The sequence below is a fragment of the Pagrus major genome, chromosome 12, assembly GCF_040436345.1.
Source record: "Pagrus major chromosome 12, Pma_NU_1.0".
NCBI classification, from domain to species: domain Eukaryota; kingdom Metazoa; phylum Chordata; class Actinopteri; order Spariformes; family Sparidae; genus Pagrus; species Pagrus major.
Window position 1 is genome coordinate 12570005 of NC_133226.1, and position 22737 is coordinate 12592741.

The 22737-nt window shown below is 40.2% G+C and overlaps 1 protein-coding gene across 1 annotated transcript in view; it reads right to left on the bottom strand.

Annotated features, from left to right (window-relative positions):
- Nucleotides 1-12930: 12930 nt before the first annotated feature.
- The window catches only part of trabd2a (TraB domain containing 2A), a 62461-nt gene continuing 52654 nt past the window's right edge, over nucleotides 12931-22737 (bottom strand). The window contains exons 5-7 of the mRNA XM_073478394.1: nucleotides 20179-20269; nucleotides 15927-16199; nucleotides 12931-13129 (exon numbers count right to left, since the gene is read on the bottom strand). Coding sequence (XP_073334495.1) covers nucleotides 12931-13129; nucleotides 15927-16199; nucleotides 20179-20269 — 563 coding nt within the window. The remainder of the gene's footprint in view (nucleotides 13130-15926; nucleotides 16200-20178; nucleotides 20270-22737) is intronic.

Genomic DNA, 22737 nt, shown 5'->3' on the forward strand with positions numbered 1-22737 from the left:
TTCAATAACGTTATCTCCAGTTGCTCAGAAGGAACCCGAGGAGAAGAGACGGTGGGAACTCGGAGAGACTTCACACTAACATTTGAGAGGTGGAAAGAATGGTTGAGAATTTAAGAGGGGCTGGTTGCACCGCCATCCGTCTATCATAAAGGTGATGGATTCAGCCTAAAGGGAAGAGCTGAAATGTCTGAAGGAAGGCAAAGGTTTAAATATGCGATCTTTGTGTGACATTTTGTGCTTCCGAATACACAATCTGCAGTTAGCTGGAGTGATGGACTCTTTAATGAACAGTGTTCAGATGAAGGACTGCAGAGGGTAATCTCAGAGACATTAACTTAGGCAAGGCGCTTTGTTTAATGTATCCCATCGAATCTTAATATTTGGTGAAATGTAGCATGGTTAATGATTATTTGTCCGACGTGTCCAAAAGTGTGATTTGAGTTTAAATGAAAGCACCATATCCAAACGATTATTCGTAGGGTTTTGGATACATTTCTCTTTGATTCTAGCGTCGAGAGCTGGCGGGTTTTGACCAGAACTCATCTCTTTGTTAATCAGAAAAAAAAGATTTCCCAGTTAACACATTTTTATTTATTTGCAAAAATTACCACATAATCGTCATCAGTAAGTTTGGGTCTTTTCTTCAAGCCTTCAGTTATACACAAATTAAGTGTCGAGCTGCTGTTCTACCATCACATATTAGATCTGTATCTGTATTAGATAGACAGAGGACAGACAGAGGAAAAAAGTAAGACTGCCTGTCTGCTTAGCAACTTGGGGATCACAGAAATGTTTTTCTTTGCCTGTCACACAACATTTACTCCAAAAGAAGGCTGCTGCAGAACGATGTTTACTGTAGACGAACTCTATAAGCTTGAGTTGTCCTGTGCAATTCCACAAAACGTCAGTGGGATATGTGATGGACACAAAACATGTGACATGTCAATGAAACTTCCATACAAGAAGTATTTGCACATTGAAATAACACCTCCCTTTAAATGTACAAGCAGATGTTCCCAAAGGAAGGAAACGAGGGATAAAGCAGATTGACCAGTGACGTTATTATCATATAAAGGGGCAATATGTAAGAATTTTAGTTTAGTTAGATAACATAAAAGAATTAACTTAAATTAGCACCAAAAAAAGTGAACACATAGTATTTTTGACATTATGACGTCTAAGTATTATGTTGCAGAGCTGTCTGCGGAAGTTAGCATGCTAAACAGCTATCCCTGGCTCGCCCCGGTCCAAAACTTCTGTGCTATGTGTGTTAACACTAACATTGGTCCCTGAGCTCCCAGTCCGAACCACTAGCTGCACGGCTAACTGAGCTAACTAGCTAAGGCAGCTACAGTTAGTGGTTACTCCGGTGATATATTGCCCCCCTATTTGTTTTGAGTATGAATTTGACAGATGGCCAGTTGTTACATATTGCACCTTTAAGCGCATGTAGCCTCGTTATATGGAAAATGAAATAATGTGATTACAACTGAACACATGAGTTTGTAATTCAAAGGAGCCTCACACAGATGTCCAAAAGATACAATAAAAAAAATCAAACATTAATTTCATATAAGTGATAAGGTAGGGTAACAAGAGTCATTAAAAAGCATAAATAATGTGTAAAAAAAAACAACTATAAAAAACTGTTTATATAAATAGGCAGGTAATATCACAAGTATTTGTTTTCTATGGTGTATTTTCCTGCCTTGAAGGGGCTACATAAATATCCTAGAGGGGGGTCAGAAAAAAGAATAAAGGACAAAAGTATACCCAGGCGAGGATTATATCAGTCAGAGGCACTAGAAACAAATATAGGCTATAATAATAGAATGTGTCTACAAGAAGCGCTCAATATTAAAGCCCTCATTTAAACCGTGAGGGGAGAAGGTGCTGAGGGAGTAAATCCAATAAGTCTCCCGCTGCGAGAGCTTCTCATTGAGATCACCCGCTCGAGGCACTTTATCAACTCTTTCAGTGCCCACATATTTCAAAGTGGATACAAAGATCAGCTGGGGGGGATTACATACTGTATTTCACCTGTTCTAATATTAGTCCTGTGTCTCTGTGCAGTCGGTCAAGAAAATTACCTATAGTGAAGGGAGCTGTGACTCAAGAGTGAAGGTACTCTTTGTATTGTTGTAGCTCAATCGTTATGTTGATTTCAGTGTGAGCAAATTGAATTGGTTTGTGACACCATTTTTGTTTCGCTTGTTCAGGTTTATCTTATTATTTAGCTGCACTTCTGCATTACTTGTTGGTACTTTGCTGGTTTTCCTGTTTCATTTGATGCAAGGAAAGCAGTTTTGTTGGACTCACTTTCCTAAAAATCAACCACACCACCAGGTAAACCAACACACATCCTTCCTTGATGTTGTGAAACCCTTTCATAGTATTGCAGGTGAAAAGACCAGGGGGGCTCATTACACAGACTCCCTAAATCTCAATTTAGGATGACATTTAGGATTTTTGGTCGTACAGAAACATATATCTTAAATGCATTTATTTAAAAGTCTGATGTTATCCAAGGATATGAATTTAGCATGGAAAGGTCTGACATTTAATGACTCTGTATTGAGCCGTAAAAGAAGCTGGTGTTGTGAAATGGTGTGCATGTACAGTAGTAGTATAATCTGTAAGAAAAAATGTTTTCAAACCTTATTTGGAGGCAAAGTCGGAGCACTTTTTACTTTGACTGGTGATTCTATCCATACAGTTTATGTTCCATTGATCATTAAAGGGTAAGTCATGGCTCTCTCCCCATTTATTTAGATAGGAGCTTCTTAGCTTCTCAGCCTGAAATAACTGTGCAGGTGTGTTGACAAGATGGCTGCTGAGTGGCGTGACTTGCTTTTAACAACCTTAATAATATCAAGCTAGCTAGCCAATGACAAGTCAAGAGAGACGGCCGTTGTCGTGTATACTTTCTTAACACGGATGCCTACATGACAGTCAGGTCTCGATCAAAGAATTGAATTTAAAGTTATCGTTAGGATATCTTAAGTTAAGATACAAGGTCTGAGATAGGATTGGACACAGCCACGAGTTGAGAAATTGCTTCTGTGAGAGGAAGATAGGATTTTTCCTATCTTTGAACCTTAAGTTACGATAGGACCAGAAGTTGAGAAATGTTTCTGTAACGAGGCCCCAGGTAGTAATTTTCTCATATCTAATTAAAAGCCAGGGAAAAACTGAGATTCTCTGGGTAATAGTCTATTCTCTTTTGAGTAGAAGCCAGAGTCTGATGTGCCCTTGAGCAAGGCAGTCAATCCATAACAGCTCCAGCATTGCTTCTCTATATTAATGTTCCAATTTTGAGTTTTTTGAGCAAAAGGAAGCCACCCTGCAGGGATCAATAAAGGTCATTATTGGCTGAGTAAAAGTGCAGGTATGTAAAGAAGAAGAGTCAGTCCTATCAGCTGAGACATTATTAAGATGAGCAAGGCCTCGATCCCTGCGCGTGCGTCCGTACTGCAGGGCTGTAAATATCCACCAGGTTAATGAGGTGTTCCATGTGTAGGAGCTTAACATTTACTCTCCAATAAACTCCTGCCAGGGACAACATCACTCCCCATTTCTTATAATGGCATTTTAATAGATACTCATTTAAAAACGGCGCTGCAGCATCGGTGCAAGGGACGGCATCAGGTGCGGGGGATAGGAGAGGGAGTCGGGCATGAGTGTGTGTGTTTGCGCCAGCCAAGTAGCTAATGGAGGGAGGGGCAAGAAGGGAAATGACAGAAAGAGAGAGGACACAGGAGACAGGTACATTGATGTGTCACTCCCCAGAGGTAAATCAGGATGTTGGTACATCTCAGGCACAAATCCCAGTCTTTAGTCGTGTGTTTTTGTATTTGTATGTGGTGGCTGTCTGCATCTTGAGGTCTTCAGGTGATTGAAATGAATGTAATGACGAATGAATGAATTACATTTTGATGTGTTTACATCAATAACAGTATATTTGAATTGTGTATCAGGCAAGTGAATGCGGGGTAGGTGGAAGAATACAATTGGGGGGAAATCCATCACAGTGAGGAAAACAAATGGAATAATTCAACGCCTTGAGTTTTTGTGCAAACTAAATTTAAATTACCACTAATAAACTTCAATATATTTCAATTATTGATGAATGATGCATGTTCAACAATACAATATGGAAGTCTTTACGCATGCAGTTGTGCTTACTTTTCCATATTAATTCCTCTCATGGCCTTAAAGAAAGCACTGTGCAGAATGTCAAGAATGGGGAGTGGGTACTATATACCAGCACATACAGTCAGTATGGTTTGGTTTTAATATAAACAGCCTCCCTTTGGTCTTATGAGGTCTAATGATTCTTCATTGGAACAAAAATTAGGGCTATCTGCAGAAGGCCTCCATGTATTAGAATAATTCTACTCCCCCAAGGTTACACTCATTACCTCGAAATTTGTACCAAATCTTCACCCTCTAAAGGGCCGAAGTTAGAACGACGCAAACTAGAATTTATGTTACCTAATGTAAAGTGTCTTCAATGCCCTTTTAAAAGAAAAAATGGAAATGTAGTGGTTCTGCAGCAGCAGAAAACAACTATGTCTGAAATATATTAGGAAAATAGGCAATGGCAAAGGTTTACATGGCTCATGATTGACGAGGCACTGGATTACTAACAATGACAATATTATCATATGTCTATTATTAACACAATGTCAGTATTTCATTTTTTAAATATCACAGTTATTGTCGATACCAGTTATCCATTGTGAACACAACCCATAAAAATACCAAAACTACATGTAAGAAGTTTTGTGTGTGTAACATTATTGTCTGTGCCATAGAGCTGTTATACAAAAACACATTAATCCGCCACTGAAAATAGTCCCCAACAAACACACCATTTCCTCTCGCAACAAATCAGCATTGATAATGATAAACAAATGTTCGCAAAATGATTCGTAGAAGCCAATGGACTTATTCTGTGCCACAGGACAAGGAGGTGAGAGTGTTGAGAGATGGACTAACACATTGGTAGTGTTGGTCTTTTAGTGAGATTTGCTGGTAATAAGAAAAACATAGAATGACACCAGCCTTAGCCTTTAATTCTTTGTTTTTGAGTAATACGTAATTCTGTTTAGAAAAAATGTGACATAAATAAATCTAGGCTGTTCAGTTCATATATATTATTCAAGCTAATAATAATTTCTCAATTCACAGGTTGCTCCCCTCACTGAGAAGAAGGTGGAGGCCATAACCAAAGCTGCATGTAGTGATGGAGACGGACAGACAGAGGGGAGGACCCTGTTTTACGCTTTACCCTCTCTGGTGCACTGACCTGCTATCACCACTAAGGGTCAGTAGTTCGTAACTCTTCGTGTTTCTAACTTGCAGCAGGTCAACCCCCTGTGGTTTTACAAAGCAGGATCACATATGGATCATGAAAGGTGCTTTATCTGCCTGATGTAGACCTTGTTAAAGGTTCTGATAACAGAGGATGAGCTCAGTAGGAGAAAGAGAAATATGCAGCCTCCTCAACGTTTGGATTTAGAATGGACTGACAGGAAGAGACTATGGAGTGTGTGACCCCATTACACATGTAAAAGGGTGATATGCTGTGCGTGTGTGTGTGTGTGTGTGTGTGTGTGTGTGTGTGTGTGTGTGTGTGTGACTCCAAGTTCAAGCTCCTAGTGTGGGCTTCCTTCTGTCAATAAAAACGCCCCCAAAAAATCATTCCCGTGAATGGGATCCATTGACCCGGGCTGTAGCTGAGTGACACCCTGTGGTGTCGCACCAGCACACAAATGGTTCATTTGTTTATGAGCTGACAATCACAGGCAGATCAACCCTGAGAACCACAGAGAGACGTAAATAATGTTTTGCTCTGAAACTGAAATTGTGATTTGAAGCGTACATGGATTACACAGCAGCTTTGATCCTTCCTTTGAGCTTTAAGAAGAGACTGATTTCTGTTCAGCCCTTATATATCATATACATATACATATACATCATATACCTACAGAATTATTCTGATTAGTGAGGATACCAACACAGTCTCTTCTGTGGTGGCATCAAAAAGGGGAAAAGGAACTGAACCCCAAAACAGGACAGGACAAGACAGTTTGAAGTCAGGATATAGCTACTCTTTGAAGAAACAATTCCTGCTCTCATTGCACCAACATTACGTCTTTCGACTAACACAAACTAACCACAGCATGATAAACAGTGCTCATTCCTGAAAACTTAATATACAGTGCTTGGTATGTATTTTTTGAGGTTGCTTGTCATCACAGAAGCTTGACTTTTACATGGTACAGACTTTACTAGGCTTTATCTGCTCACCCAGCACTTTTTTCAGTAAAAATGTAATGAAGGGCCCTTGGAACCTCACTTCTTTGTAGATATAGACCTTTTTTCACAGCAGATATTTTGTCTTGTCTTTGTAAGAAAAGCACAGGTGTTGTCAACACCGTTAACGGTGGCTTTGTTCTATTCAAGGTTCCAAATAAGCCATTACTGTGGGACAGTGTGGCAGCAAGCAGAACAATACCCCGAAACTGAAGCTGCCAAATGGTGTTCACCCATCACTAATTTCATTATCTACGCCTGAGCTTTTTCTCATATGACATGTAGATTATCTTGTTCTGTATCGAATTGAGTAGAGAGAGTCGCTGCAAATACTAGCAGCGCAGTACTATGAATCAACCAATCACTAAATCATGTATTAACTACGAACTGGCAAACATACTTGTGCCTCTGTATTCATGCATTTAATCTGCCTGCTTAGAACATCCTGGAAATATCTGAAGTTTCTGTGAATCACGTGACAATCTGCAGTTTAAACTTGTCGCAACTCTCTCTGCTCAAGGGCGCAGCTAATGTCAGATTAATTATATTATATCAACTTAATTATACTTAAATAATATCAACATGTAGCCAGCAACAATTAAAGCCATTTATTATTATATTATCCTTAACGTTTTTCTGTGAAAAACAGGTGTAATCCTATATTTCAGCCAGTGACTATGTAGACGTGTCCAAAAATCATAGAGCAAATAGAAAGGTTATTAAATCATAACAGAGGACATTGAAGCAAACGTGACTTTCTCAGAGAAATATATTATCCATTAAACATGATCAACAAAAGTAGCTGGGCTACCACCATAGCCCCATCGGCCAAGCGGAAGAAACTACATGTGTTTCCTTGGCGAATCAATGCTGCAGAGCGTGATGGCAGATTGCGTTCACCGCAGACCATCTGAATACCCAAACCAGATGTATGTGATGCCATTGAAAAGCTGAGGAACCCCACTTTTCATGTGTTCATGTGTGGATAAGATAAGCAGTTCAAAGTTATATACGTTGTAGAGCAATAGCTATTTTTAGGCAGCTTAGGGCTGACAAAAATAGTGAAAATGACGACTTTCCAGTGTGTTGGACTTAACATCCAATATCGTTGAACTTGAACACAAAAGATTAATTGCTAAGATATGTTAGGAAAATAATCATTCACTACAAAACAAGTTGTCTGTTGAGACATACTTCACAGAGAATGGACTGAAGGAAGTGTAAGTAGGGAGAAAGATGAGGCAGAGTTGGGGAGGCAGGCAGAATAAAAGATGGCCTCGATGGAGAAAGGAAGAAAAACAGTTAGAGGGAGCGGTGTTTAAACATACATAATTCCTCCGTTTGCTGTCCCCTGTGTTCAAATGTTGATAGACAATCTAAGAAGAGAGTTCTCTAATAGCAAAATCCTGTTTACACTTTGAGTTCCCATTGGTCAAGGCTTTAACCTGCAGTGATAACATATTATATATAACCCCAGGGAGATTTACTCTACAAATATACAGAGGACTCAGTCAACAGAGCACTTATTACCATGGGTCTCAGTTAACACACTGCTGTGACTCCGAGACTGATGCAGTAATAATAGCCACAGTGAGCTCTACTTTACACACGGGCTTATTTGTGCAAGACTGTGAGGGACTGACCAGTGCTCCATCAGATAAACAATAACATGCTGAGCTTGTTTTAACAATGGGAAAGTGATTTGACCTTGTGGCTGAAAATGTAGTGAGGGACTGCCTACATACAGGACGAAAGCATAAGTGTGTGGATTAATGTTTCAATGGATTGGTAACTGGTGGAATTTAGGTAGAATTACTGATCAATCCGGATTGAAACCAAGAAGTCAGAATTATGTCGTCAACAGATCGATAGAAGGTGTTTCTCTCCTTGGAATACTTAAAGGTGCAATATATAAGAATTGGCCACCGGTGTAATTCATACAAAAAAATATATGGTGCAGAATGTCACTGGAGTATCTGCTACTGCCACAGCTTTGGACCGGGACAGAACAGCGCTAGCTAGCTAACATGCTATTCCATTGATGTCGAAAAATGATCAAGTAAAATAAAATCAGTCACTCTACAGTCCACCACTTCCACGTCTTTCATGAGATCCAGTTAAGCATCACAAGGTGTGATTTTCTGATTTTTCACAAATGACCTAATATATTTAATGAGGATTTAAGCTAAGTCAGCAAGTGCCAATAAATAACAGCGGAGTCCCATTTTTCCAGTTTTAAGAAGAGGACATAAACTACATAATGTAAGTATGTAATACCATTTTTACCTAGCTTCGTGCTGCACAGGAAACAGACGTCTGCATGGACATCTGCTTTCAATTCCTGCAGGTTTACTTTGTCCAATCTGGCAACCCCACCTCCATTGCAGTGCGGTGTGTTTTTATAAGACCCATTTTCTTATTTGATTGTGTTTTAAGGAGTAGATGTCTGTCAAGAGCACATTTATTCCATATTACAATGAATGAGGGGATAACGAGGGCAAAAATCCAATAAGGTAGTGTAGCAACAGATCCTAAAACAAGTTGTGCGTGAAGTGATGGAAAGATTTCAATGTCAAATTGTTGATGAGTCACCTGTTTATACATAGATAGTACTTTAATTACAATTTTGTGTGTGAGCATGTTGTCATGTGTATGCAATGCAAAGGTGATCCAAGTGATTCTGGTTGAAACACTACCCTCCAGCTCATTCATGTCTATCATGTTCACTGACCTCCTGGGTTGGAGCCTGGAATTAGACTCACCTGTTATCAACGTAAAGGCTTTACAAGTTTATATTACATGTCGAACACAGTAAGGGAGCAGAAATGTATACGAGCAACAGAAAAACATCACTCAAACTGGAGTCATGGTAATTGTCGACTGATCAGGGTTTAACCTCGTGTCCCGGTCCTGGGTCCTGACTTATGGAATTCACACCCTTCCTAAAGCAGTGTTTCTGATAGTAAATGAGCTGTAACGTCTGTCAGTAAAAGCACTCAACGGGAGGCAATTAGAGGAGCGACCTGCACTTTTGTTTGTTTATTCTCTTATGGAATGACTGAGTGACTTACACGGTCTGTTGTTTTAACGTTTCGCGTTACATGGCGCAGAGGAAAGATCTCGTTTAGAGTCGCCTACGTGGGTTTAATGTTTCTGTGCAGTTTGCGTTGGCTACAGTTATGACTTTAGTTTAGTTAAGTCTGCACATTTTCTTCCTAACACAATCGCACAGTCCAGGTTACAGATGTGCCACATGTTCAGTTGTGCATTTACACATAGGCTCAACGACAAAAAAGTCACAGGTGTGCATTTTTTATAGAGACAGATTACAAATGCTACCTGATTAGGTATTAGCCTTAATAATTTGCATAGAAAAAATCCAAATGCTGTTTGTGTTAAATACGATCAGTGTGTGATGACCTTTGCATTCCAGATGTTATTAAGAGATCAAGTGAAGTAATTTGCATTTTTTTCGCATCAACTTTCATCAAACTCAGTTTGAAAATAGTTATCGTACTTCATTTCTCACAATTCCTTACACTAAAGGATGTGCCAGGACTACGCATGCATCCATTTGTTTTACAGTGCTGCTCACTTAGTGGCGGATATATTAATTAATTTAACTATCAAGCAAGGAATCTCTGCCTACCCCTCTGTCTCTATGTTATTTGCATATCTCAAGAATCGTTTGGTCCATCTGCTTCACTCTTGGCAGGTTTGCTGCTGAGGGAGATGAATTTGAGTTTATCCTCTGCTATCCTCCGCTAAATAAATTATCACCCTAATTGAATGCGCTTCACTGCAGCAACGTTACAGATGTTTATTAAAGGTTAAAGGTGCAATAAGAATTGACCACCTGTACAAGGTCACTCCAAACAAGGGAGCAGCACATCACCAGAGGAACCGTAAACTGCTGCTCACTATCACTGTCTATGGCTTTAGGCTACTAGCTGCTGTTAGCTAGCTGACTCGAGTCTCCACAGCCCGGGAGCTTGGAACAATAAGGGATTGTTGGTGTTACACCGCCGGTAACGTAGCCAGGCTCAGCAGCCTCCACCTTTGACATGTCAAAATGTATATTTCTATACATTCTACTGGATATTTTAGTTACATTTTTGAATATGTTAAACTTACATTGATATTATACATTACATTCATTCATTGCCACTACTGCAAGGAAAGCAGCACTTGAACACAAGCTGCTCACCAAACTCAGATCACACTGTTAAATTAGGCAAATATGATCAAATATGTATGAAGATTGTGTTACTGCATTTCTCGCTTCATATGTTTTTAAATCATATTTTGATGTACTTTGTAGTCGTAAAAACAGAATCTTTATGACTGGCAGCCGCTTTGGCTGCTTTGTAACTTCCTTTGATGTTGTTGGTAATGTTCACGGTCAGGTTATTGAAGTGTGGACCCCAGGCAAATGTCTGTTCCAGATGGAGCTTTAATTCTAATGCAACTCTGAACCGTTTTAATGAATAATAATGCATCATATGTTAGAGTTTTGAACAGGATTTCAAGGTGCATCACCAGTTTTGTTATGCAAGAAATCAAAGCAGACAGAGAATAAGTACTCAGTGGATTGAACCACTTACCTCTTATACCTCACACCTCATTTATACCAATAAATCTTGTGTTTCCTGTCACATCGCTCGTGCACATCAGTCATACGCAGACCTCTGTGACCTCCTGTAGCACACACTCCTAAATCAAAGCACAAACTAACAAGTCAATTAGCTTTCTTTTCCTGTTGATGGAACAAATCAATTAACTCTCATTTCCTGTACATCTAAAGAACCCCTTGGCTCTGGTTTCCTGTTTGTTTCCTGCAGGAGCGGACCTGCGCTGGCCGAGCAGCTGCCTTGTTTGTGGCAGACCACATGTACACATCAAACAGCCTCTAATAGCGGCCTTATCACAGCACATTAACCTCACATAAACATGCTGTGAACCCTGGGTCAGGCCAGGAGAGCAGCCTGTATGTATATGTTCAGGACAGCCAGAACACACGATCAGTGTAGCGCTGTTGTGATACCAGAGTAATGGCTTGTATCAGTAGTTAGTAATCTAATTTAAAGTGCCTTGACACATAATACATTTATTTGGGATGTGTGCATTTGATCTCCCACTGTATGAGGTGAACATGTACTTGAGCATGTGTATAGGGCAGGCTCTTTGACTTCCCAGTGATCTTCTTTGCAGTCAACAATGAGCAATACAATCCCATTTTAATCTAGATAAATATTTTATTGTTGTCATGGTAATACTATTACAATCATCTCATGCCATAAGTGAAATGTGAAAGACCTAAAGCACTATGCTGTATGTGGTCTATCTGTGTAGACAGCTTCCCGTAAGTAAGACTTATTATTACCATCATATGCATTTTAAAATTATACTTGAAAACATTTTGAAAATAACACAGTTGGACGTCATAGTGACTGTAAAAAATACAAAAACAAACACTTGGAATGTTTCATACGGCCTACAGCGAAACTATAGCAGTTAAATAAATTAAACACATGATTTCTATGTGAAATAAACACACACATAACATGAGTCCTTTCAGCAGACACATACAGCAAAGCAAGTGATAACACTGATACATATAGTACAATACAATCACATGTCCCTTCCAAAAAAAAGTCCTTTCAGTAAGACACATGACACGGGCTATGGTGGTTAGTTCCTGATTTTCTTTCCAAAAATATACTGCATATCTATTTATATATTTATATAAACAACAACAAAACCTTTGATAATTTTCATTTTTTTTTTATAATTCTAAAATACATCTATAATATTTAGAAACAATATGTACAATTCCCCCCCTCACAGTAGGCTTTTATGCAACATTAAACAAATTCTTCTAAAATGGAAGAATAAATTAAGGTATGAAGAAGAACACCTCTGTTTGCACGGCCGGGGGGGTTTAAGAGCTGATAGACTTTGTTTGTCTCACACACACACACGCACACACACAAACAAACAAACAAACACACACTCTCTCCCACACACACACACACACACACACAATGAACATATAGTTCCAGTTGAATCTAATATTCAGCATTAGTTTTGACGATGTTCTCCTTATTTGGTAAAATGTCCCGTCAGTGAGCTCTCCAGAGGTTTGACTGTTGAATGATGAGTAACACTGTAATCCATGAGGGAACAGACATGTTGTGTAATGCCAGTGAGACATCCCATAATACTTCCTGTTTTCTTCCCTGCTGCATTCTGTGTACTCCCTCCTGCTGTTATGGGAACCTTATGAAATGATCCAGGAAACCTGACGTTATATGAACTTACATGCTCATAAAGGCCTCATTTTGAAAGAGACATGCTCTATTGACATGATTTACCATTTAGTCCCAACAACACAAACTTTATCTGACCTAACATCCGTGGAGTGTACCATTACCTGACAACTCGGGCTGATTTCACGTCCTTTCTCCATGCTCTTTTTTCTCTTACAGTCACCATCCTCTAGGTATTATGGTGCATGATTAGACCTCACTTTATATGCGCCGATGCATGAAATCACCATATGTGAGAGTTTATACTCAAAGAGGCTGGTTCTTTTTTAAAGAGTCCCGACTAGAGGAACGCAGTCCACGTTTGCACTGCAAGCAAAGTGCAGAGGAAGGTGAGTAAAGTTGGCGAAGGCGATGATGTCGTTGATGCTGAAGATATGTGATGGTAGTTGTATTGGCTGTGGACTCTGTCGGGTGGTTGCACTGTGATGTAACCATTGATGATGCGCACGAGTGGTGGAGGAGGAGACTGGACCATAGTGCTGCGGAGAGAAATAAGAGAATAGAGAGATTAGCTTAAAAAAATCTACCACAATTTTATTTATAAATCCCAAAATGACAAATCAACAACAATCGACAGAAACAAAAATATCTGCTGACTGATTTTCTTTTTGATCAACCAATTAACTAATTACTGCAGCTCTGTTGGCCACCTGTCAAATTCATATTCAAACAAATAGAGGGCAGCATATCACCAGAGTAACCGCTGCTGACTGTGACTGCTATTAGCTATTTAGCTCAGTTAGCAGTGCAGCTAGCGGTCCAGACTGTGAGATGAGAGCACCAGGGGAGTGATGGTGCTTACTGTACATCCGAAGAAGGATTGGAAATGGCTGACATTCGGTAGTTAATTTTTGTTTTTAACTAAAATTCATACACAGTGCACTTTAAAACTCTTCATAAATAATACACACAGATGCTTTTTTCCCCACTAGCTTTAGTTTGACTTTTGCTTACTTACACAAACATGTAATCCTATAGAAAAATACTTATGTAATAAAGTTTTAAGAGGCTTTAATTTGAAGTTTGAAGTTGTGAAGTTTATAATTGATTGATTGTGATTTTTGATGTTCAGTTTGCATGAATATGGTTCAAAACATGGGCTGAAACAAGCTATGATTCTAAGATCAACTCAAAGATATTCCCACTGTCGGAGTTACAGGAGTTTAGGTGAAAAGACCTAATTATTTCCAGACCAGTTTCCATATTTTTTATTTTTAAACATGCGGGATTCTGTTCTGTCGTCCCTGCTTAGCCTCTATACTTTGGAACTGAAAGGAAAATCAGGGTTTAATCTGCAGGAGAACAGGAGTCTCTCTCTACATCCCCATATCCTCCACGACTGCCAGAGAAAATATGCAGACTGCTGGACAACAATGGAAATATTAATGATGTTGAAGCCTACACAGGGAAATTCCTCGACAAAGGAATCCATCGCTACAGCACTAACCAATCAGCAGAGCCCACCTCTACTCTTTTTTCCCCCTCTCTTCCTCTCCCAATATTTTAGATTCTGTCTGCCTTGTTGGCTGTCTCTATTTCTCTGCTTATCTGTCCTTTTCTAAACAAGCCCGGTAATTAAATCATTTCTGCCCTCCTGTTTGATGCATGGACTGCAGTGCTCGTGTGGTTTGGACTGGGACGAGGCCAGGCAAAACAAATACACAAGTTCTTGAAGTCGAGATCTCCTCATACCAGAGGGCTGGAACAGCAATTTTGACATAATTTCGGACCGAGCAGGGAGAAGATAATTTAACTGCTACCTTTTTAGCAAGACTTATTTCTTTAAAGTTTCTGGAAATGACTGAAACGGATATTTAAATGTTCAGAGAATGAAGTTATTATGAATGAGGTTTATTTAGGTTTGAGGGCCGGGAGAGGTGTTAGGAAACCAGGTGTGACACGTTGCTCTGTGACCCTGCATCAGACACAACAGAGAACTGTGGCGCTGTAGTCGCCTCTGTTTCTCCGACTCCCTCTCCCTTTCTCCCCTCGGCCACCTTTTCAGACGTTAAAATATACAAAGGCGTGCACCATGTACACTTTGTAACATGCGTACACAAACAGTCTGTTTCCTTTCCGTCCAAAACACTGGGTCTCTCAGAAAGAGAGAAAACATTTCTGCAGACATAATGTACACAAACATTCACAGACCCCCGTCTGTTCCCGTGAAGAACAGATGCTACATGGTCAGATTTTTCTTCCTGTCGCTAATTTGGAACCGTGCTTACTGTACATGGGAAAATGCACGTTCAAAGCTCGACAGGCTGCACGGGTCCAGCTTTGCAAACTCTCATCCGCCAGTTAGCCACAGTTGTTTCTAAACGCAAACGTTTTTTGCACAGATTTATCTAAATTGTAGACTAACCAGGTGAAAATCTGGGGCTGAGGTTGTTTTAACACAAAGCTGTAAAATTTAAATTTGAGAGTTTGTCTTGCTCTGTCTCCTCACAGGAAGAAGGTCCTGAGGTATTTTTGTGTAACGTCTGCATGTTTGTGTATGCGTGTGTTTCCATCAGGTGCTCCGATTTGGTCCCCAGTCCAATGATGTGCAAGTCAGTTGAACCAGGAACTCTAAAACTGCCCGTAAGGTGTGAATGACTGTGTTGGCCTTGGTATAGTCTGAATCCTATCGCCGATGCGTGATGTTCCTCCTGTGAACACGATAACTGGGTGTAGAAAAAGGATGAAGGGTCAAATTAACCTTTTCGTTTCCTGCCCATGTGCAAAATCAAATGTCATTGTTTATGAAAACAAAAAAATGTTGCCCTCATGACAAACCGAGAGAAGCTTCAACACGGCAGACCACACCTTGTGCAGAGGTCTCCTTTTTGGCTGAAAGGTGAGCTTGTTTTGTTGTCCGGTTAGTCCCTGCCTGGAGCTACTGTGAGACCAAAACCGGATACTAAGTAGGAATTCCCAGGCTGCTATTTTCACATCCAAGACACTTATACCAGCTGTGAACTAGTCTGGACTCATACCTCACTGCAGGGTGTGTATATATGTGCTGAAGTGTGTGCAGACTGCATGAAGAGTATGGTGATGTGATATGGTGGCTGTTTGAGCCCGCGGCACCACACAAGGAAGTGTCAGTTTGATTCTATATACAAGTGAGAGAGACTGCATTACACATTTCCAATTTCCCCTCTCACATCCTCTCTGTCTTTCCTCTCTCATGATAATCTCTTTCCTCCCACCTGTGACCTTACGTATCACCTACTCATCCCCTTTTCGCAGGAACAGACCCCGTGTACCCTCATCTTTTCTCTTCACTCTTACCTCTCCTCGATTCGAACCCAGAGGTCGTTGAAATGCCGGTGCCGCTGTTTCTTCTGCTTGTTCCTCCTCTTTTTCTTCAGCATTTTCCTCTCTGCCTTCTCCAGCAGCTCCAGGCTGTCCGGCGGCAGGAGCATGTGGGGTAACAGATCATCCTCCAGGGGACGCCCCTGGTCTTCCTCTTTGTGGGGGAGCTCGTGGAGGAAAGGCTCCAGGATGGGAGACTCATCATGGTGCCCCTCTGACTCTGGTGAGGCGGGCCTGGATGATGACCTCCTATAGAGGGTGAACATCACAGGAACATAAGATACTTTTAGAAACAGAATTTTGTCACAGCATGTGCCGTTAAATGTCACATTTAATGGCACTAGAGCAGCAATAAGTGACAAATTATTGCATTAATTGCCAACTATTTTGAAAATTGATTACTTGGTTTGATACATTTTATAAAGAAAAAAAGGTAAAAATGGTCTAATTCTAGTTCCTTTAATGTGAATATTTTCTGGTTTCTTTACTCCTCTGTGACAGTAAACTGAATATCTTTGGATTGTGGACAAAACAAGACAATTGAGGACGTCACGTTCGACTTTGGGAAACACTGATTGACATTTTTCACCATTTTCTGACATGTTATATACCAAACAACAAATTGATTAATTGAGAATATAATCAACAGATTAACAGGCGATGAAAATAATCATCCTAGTTTTTGTACTGCATGTCCCTGTCAGTGGGCTGTATGGAGAGGGAAGGTTGGCAAAATGTATGCAGATACAAAATGAAGTTTTGTTTGGACAGAGAGAGTTTTTAGGACTGTAGGGAGACTGTAAGAAAGGGATCCTCAAGCAAAATCTATCTTTTAGATGTCAGCGGCCTGTGAGTGTTAGACCCTGAACAAATTGATTAATGGCGGTGAAATTGATTATGCTGCAAGGAGTGGTTTCTATGGACGCTGGGATACATTGTGGCACACTTTTTTTCCCTCCCAAAACTACAGTATCTTGAAAGTCTAATAATAATGAGTAAACTACCATATGTGTAAAAGATTTTCTTTGCTGTATTCCTTTTATGTAACTGGTGAAAATGGATGCGCCATTGAAAATGCCATGTGTGTCACATTGAGCCTGGAGAGGACAGGTGAAAACACTGCCGAAGGACTCTGAATAAAATCAAAGGAAGGAGGAAAGGAAAGGAAAGGAAAGGAGGTATTCCCGCTATGTACGAACAGGATGCTGTGGACCTTCCTAGAACCAATCTGCAGTCTAATAGAGAACATATCTTTGCAAGACTTTCTGGAAAAAACAAATTAAAGTATCGGAATGGGAAGTATGAGGAGCAAAACCAAAACTCATCTTTTTGATTAAAGACACTCTTGTTCCGAGAGAGTTGCTGGTCAACTCTTAACAGTCACCATGCGTGTCGCACACACACACACACACACACATTCAAGTTGGTTCAAATGCAGGTTCATGACAGGCTCATAATCCTGCATCAATCGCAGAGTGTGTGCGTGTGGATTCTCTCCTTCATTCACTCACTCACACAAAAACACAGATCTGCAGTGCGATAGCCACCCGCACAGTGTGCCACGGTAGGCTGCACTACATGCTTCACAGCAGGAGGTATGAGCTCTGCTGGGGTTGGCCTTTTCAACAACACTTCTCTGGTGGCTGCTGGGGATTTTGTCAGATTTATCTGTTGTGCAATCTACATAGAGGAAACAGCAGAAGAAAATCAAGGCCCCGGTGAATAAGAGACATCAGTGAGCGTATTTTTTTCCTAAAACCAAAAGCTTTAAACGTGAGATCCCTAAAGCTATCCCTCCACCACACCACACTCACTTGGTTCACGATACATGTTTGAGTTCTGCTGCCTCATAGTCAAGAATCCTATTCCTAAATGTTTTGACAATATCTGTTAACGCTGAAAAGATTTGAAAATGTTCATTGTTATTACAACATTTTAGTATGGTTGAATACTGTAAACACTTGTTGAGCTGCTACCTTGTCAGAAATACAACAGAAAAGCAACTGGCTGTTTACAGTGTTTACACAACAGCAGCAGAGGACAGTACAGTTGGTTGCTTTCCTGAGACGTTGTAGGTGTGCATCTTGTCAGACACAGTTTTGATGAATGACTGCAGTCAGTGCTAATTGCTGCAACCACGAAATTGTGTTTCCCGTGACTGCTTCACATTAAAAGCCACTCAAATGCTTTTAATGTGAAGAGGCAGCACTATGATACGCCTGTTCTGCATTAGCAATAACTTAAAGGAGCCCTTTTATGCTTTTTCATGTTTTTTTCCTTTCCTTCAGTGTGTTATAGGCTCTTGTGCATGTAAAATAATCTTAAAAGTTAAAAAGGCCAAAGTCCACACCAACAGAAGCTCCTCTCTTCCACAGTAAACACTGCTCCTGAACTGCCTCGTCTGTAGTCCCGCCTTTAATTCCGTGACTTTGTGACATCACACTACATCACCATGTCACACATTTGCATCTTTTATGCCTACATCCTAATTTTGCACCTAAGATTTGATTAAGCACAGCTGCTATGTCGTTGTTAGTGGTACTGAAGAAGTTCCTTTGAGCACTAAAGCATGTAAACCTATTCCAGTGGTAACCCAAAATAAAATTATGAACCTGAAAATGCACACAACATGTCTTCTTGAAGACAGCTCTGATATCCGGGTTAGGACAGTGAGCAGTGAAAGAGTAAGGTTGATATCAATGAGATACAGTTATGGATTACGTAGTGCATTGTTTCTTGTGGATCCCTTGTGCATGTGAGGGCAATCTAAATCGAGGGCAAGAATGGCGGACCCTGCCACTAAAAATGAAAGCTAATATAAAGGCATGTTAATACACTGATTGGCTATTGCTGATCAAATGTTGCTGATGAATAGTGTCAAAAACAGGGTTCAATTACATGAAAATCTAAAGGTTTATAACTTTCAAGCTCATTGCTAACGGATAAAGTTAACAGCTTCACGCTTTCAAACTAAGTGACTCCATGTGACAGTTTAAAGTTAATTTTATAATTCTAGAGCTGAAAATTTAATGCCAATGAAGGTCCTTTTATCCGCTGTAATAACAAGAGGGTGCTGAATCTGGCTATTTATTTTCCTTTTCTGTGATTAACAACTTCCTACAGTGTTTCATAATCAGTGAATAAACATAACTCTCCAGTGTCAACAGTGCAAGTAAATGAATAAAACTATGACAAACTTCAAAATGAGGCGATCAAACAAACAGTCATGTTCAGGGACATTTGGAGAGAGTGTGTACCCAAAGAGCGAGAATCACTCAACATAAAACTAGGGAGTGCAGTTTTTGATTATTTGCAGACAACACATTTCTCGCAAGGGCTGTAGCAGAACTTGAACATCTGTTTTGGGTCTGTGAATGAACACAGACCAACTATGGAGTTGTGCTTACTTGGAAAATGATTTCCCATTTGAAATCCAGTCAGTGAAAAAGTTGAGAGAAATATATATTCCTGTCAGGGCCATGAGGCAGCGGTTGCCCGGTATCATGCGGCCGGGACATGAAACCTTACACCCGTTTAAGTGATAAAATATGGGCCTACGAGTTTCACAGACTTGTGTTTTCGGAAGAAATCATAATGTGCAAAATCTATGGCGAAACATAATATTTTCTGCTCCGGTCTCTATCTGTCATCTCGGTGCTTCTCACTTTTTCTGCTATTTTCTTTGTCAGTCTCGACTTATGTCTGTCAAACTATTCTCCTGCTTTTTATGGAAAATTAATTCCTTAAAAATAAAAAAGTCCCGCACCAGCCTCTTACACAGCGTTCCTGAGAAATGTACTCCTTTATCTTTTTCTCCATCAATAACTTTACCTAACCCAATATGTCTTTCATTATAAATCATTTCAAGGAAAACAAATCATACTTAAATCAGTCTCACCAGCAATTTACCATTTCCTGTCATTGGTAGATTGAGGCAGATTTAGCGAAAATGACTCCTTTACTTTGAAGTATGTGAAGGATCTTTGGCAGTTAAACTCATCGACAGAGAAAAAGTTCAGTGTTACACAAAAGTAAAATTATAGGAAAACATTTTTATTTCAGAAGAAAAATTGCAGTAATTTTGTCGAATTAAAAGCTCATATAATATTTGGGGATTTATTAAATTTGCACGGTGTATCGCCAAGATAAATCCCAAAAACCAGCCAGGCTAAATGTGTCACTAGTTGATGTATGTGTGTGTTTAAAGGCGTTTCAGCTGTAAATTTACCTGTTTACGGGCTGCCCAGCAGGGGTGTGCTCCACCTCATATCCCTGGCGACGCAGCACATCAATGACTGTATTGTTGCCGAGGAAGTGACCTGCGACCAAAAAAAAGAAAAGTGATGACCTCCACCTCTGAATGCTACTAACGCTGAGATACTGCAAGCAGATTGAAACAGACATTTAGCATCATTCTAACTGCACTGTTTAAGAAGATCATAGGGAAAGTACAACGAAGTCCTAGGCATGACAGAAAGAGGAGCGGTTGTCAGGCTGTGGGCGTCATTTCCCAATGTTCACTTCATTTTTGTTTTATTTTGGAAGTCATACACACACAGGAGGCCGTTATATCACATAATTGTTTAAGTCCAGTGTAAATTTATCCCTACTGGTTAAGACTTGACTTGTGTCACCTCACTAGCAGAATGAGGACACTGGTGGACATTTTTTGAAATTTTCTGTTTGAAGGAATGAAAATTAAGTTCTTAAGAAATCTGTAGTTTTAGATTTTGGGAAATGTGCTTACTTGCTGTAGACGCAAAGATTGATACCACTCTCAATGGTATGTATTGGTTTGCATACATTAGGATAAATTCACATACACAAAAAAAAAAAAAGTCATTATCAGCTCGTCCCCATGCTGATCGAAATTATATCAATTTGGGATCTGGTTTGGGATGGTTCAGTCTTTATGCTAAGCTACGCTAATGGCCTCAAGGCATCTGCTCCATGGTTAACACACACATGTGAGAGTGGTATCGATCTTCTGTGAATAAAGTAATAATAATTACAAATAATTTGTGACACCTCTTCCAAAAGGCTTCCTATTACCAGGGAGGTGAAAATGAAAAAACAATCAACAGAAACAAGCACAATTCTCATTCATGCCCTCTGCACCCCATTTCCTTTACACCAAATGTTTTCCTCACCATTAACTCTCCTCATTTCTTTTTTCTTGTCTCTTCATGTACAACTGTTTGCACCATCTCTCGTCCCCTCTTTACCTCTATTCCTCTGTCCTTAGTCATATCTTTCTCCTTTCTTGTTTCCATTTTCTTTCTCCCTTCTCCATCTTCCTTATCTCTAACTTCTCCCTCTTCCTCTCTTTCTCACTCTGACCCTCTCAGCTGAGTGAAGTGGGGGCATTGAGGCTTCAGGTTGCCATGTCAAGAGGTCTCTATTCTTCCCCTCGCTCTGACAAGGGGGGAGCAGGGGCCCATTGTTTGGGCCCGCTCAGTCGTGGCACCACAGAGCTGTGTAAACAATGAGCCCCGGCACTTTAATCTGGCCCAGAGCCACCGATAGAGAGAGGTTGGCCTGCATGCACTATGGCTGCCATGATGCTGCACCATCTCTAGAGGGATGTAGTAGCCATGGTGGGGAAAGCGCCTTGTCAATTTTTGTTTTGGTCAGCCTTTTTTTTTTTTTTTTAAATCTTCTTGGTAAATACGATGGAGTTGTATCTGCTTTGCCACTCTGCACAAGCTCTTACCTTTGGTTTGATCTGCTTCTGGTGAAAAATACAAACTTGTGTTTATATTTACTCCCATGTTACCATGCAAAAGAGACATTTGTTTATTTTTACTTTATACTGAAATCATCATCAGTACAGGTGGTCAGTTAAATGAATTCCCAGCAGCTCTTAAACTCTCCATGGGAGTTGGAAACCGGAGCGAGACAGAGAGCGAGTTTTCCAGCCTGCCCACGTTTAGAAACAACTCAGTGTGATTTATGTGAGTTTACGTCAGGGGATTAAGGTGGGACAAATGGAGCTGTTCGGCACAATGTAGAGCCACAGAAGGGTGGGCGGACCTGAAAACTTCAAAAGGGACGCGCACGCACGCACGCACATACACACACACAGACACACAAAGACGCAAATTCTAATAGGAGGTAAACCATCAATTCTGACTTGTCCCCAAAGGCTTCAATGTGTTTTTTGGGCGACCAAGTGTGTGTTTGAAGAGTTGAAAAAATAAAAAATAAAGTGCTATTTAATGTTTGAGCATAAAGAAGACATTAAAAGAAGAGCCTGGGGTGCAAAAACTAAAAACATTTAAACAGTGACATTTCTGCTTCTGAGCGGAAGCTTCTTCGGTGAGATCACACACAATAAACGCACAAATTCTTCTTCATGGTGAATTTTGTCCAGATATGCTTTTCCATTTTTGAGCAGCCAGCGTGTCCTTACAGGATATGTTCACCCAAAAATGAAAATTCCGTCGTCTACTCATCAAATGCCGATTAAAGCTGGGGGAAGTTTTGTAGCTTCAAAGCAAAACAGTGTTGCAGCATTCTCCTAAACAACTCAAGTAGATGGGGAAGTTAATCTGACGTAACCCTCCGGAAGCCCCAAGATCCCAAATTCATGTGAAAAGACATTATTTACACTCTCGATGTGGTTTGGCTGCATGCTTACACTGTTATCTAAGCAGCTACGCAAGCAAAAGCAAAAAAAAAAAAAAAAACAGCTTAAAAAAGTTTAAGCAACAGCTTTCAAATCAGTTTGGGATCTTGAGGCTTCCAGAGACTTAGATTATGCCAGACAGGGTGTACGGAGCTATTT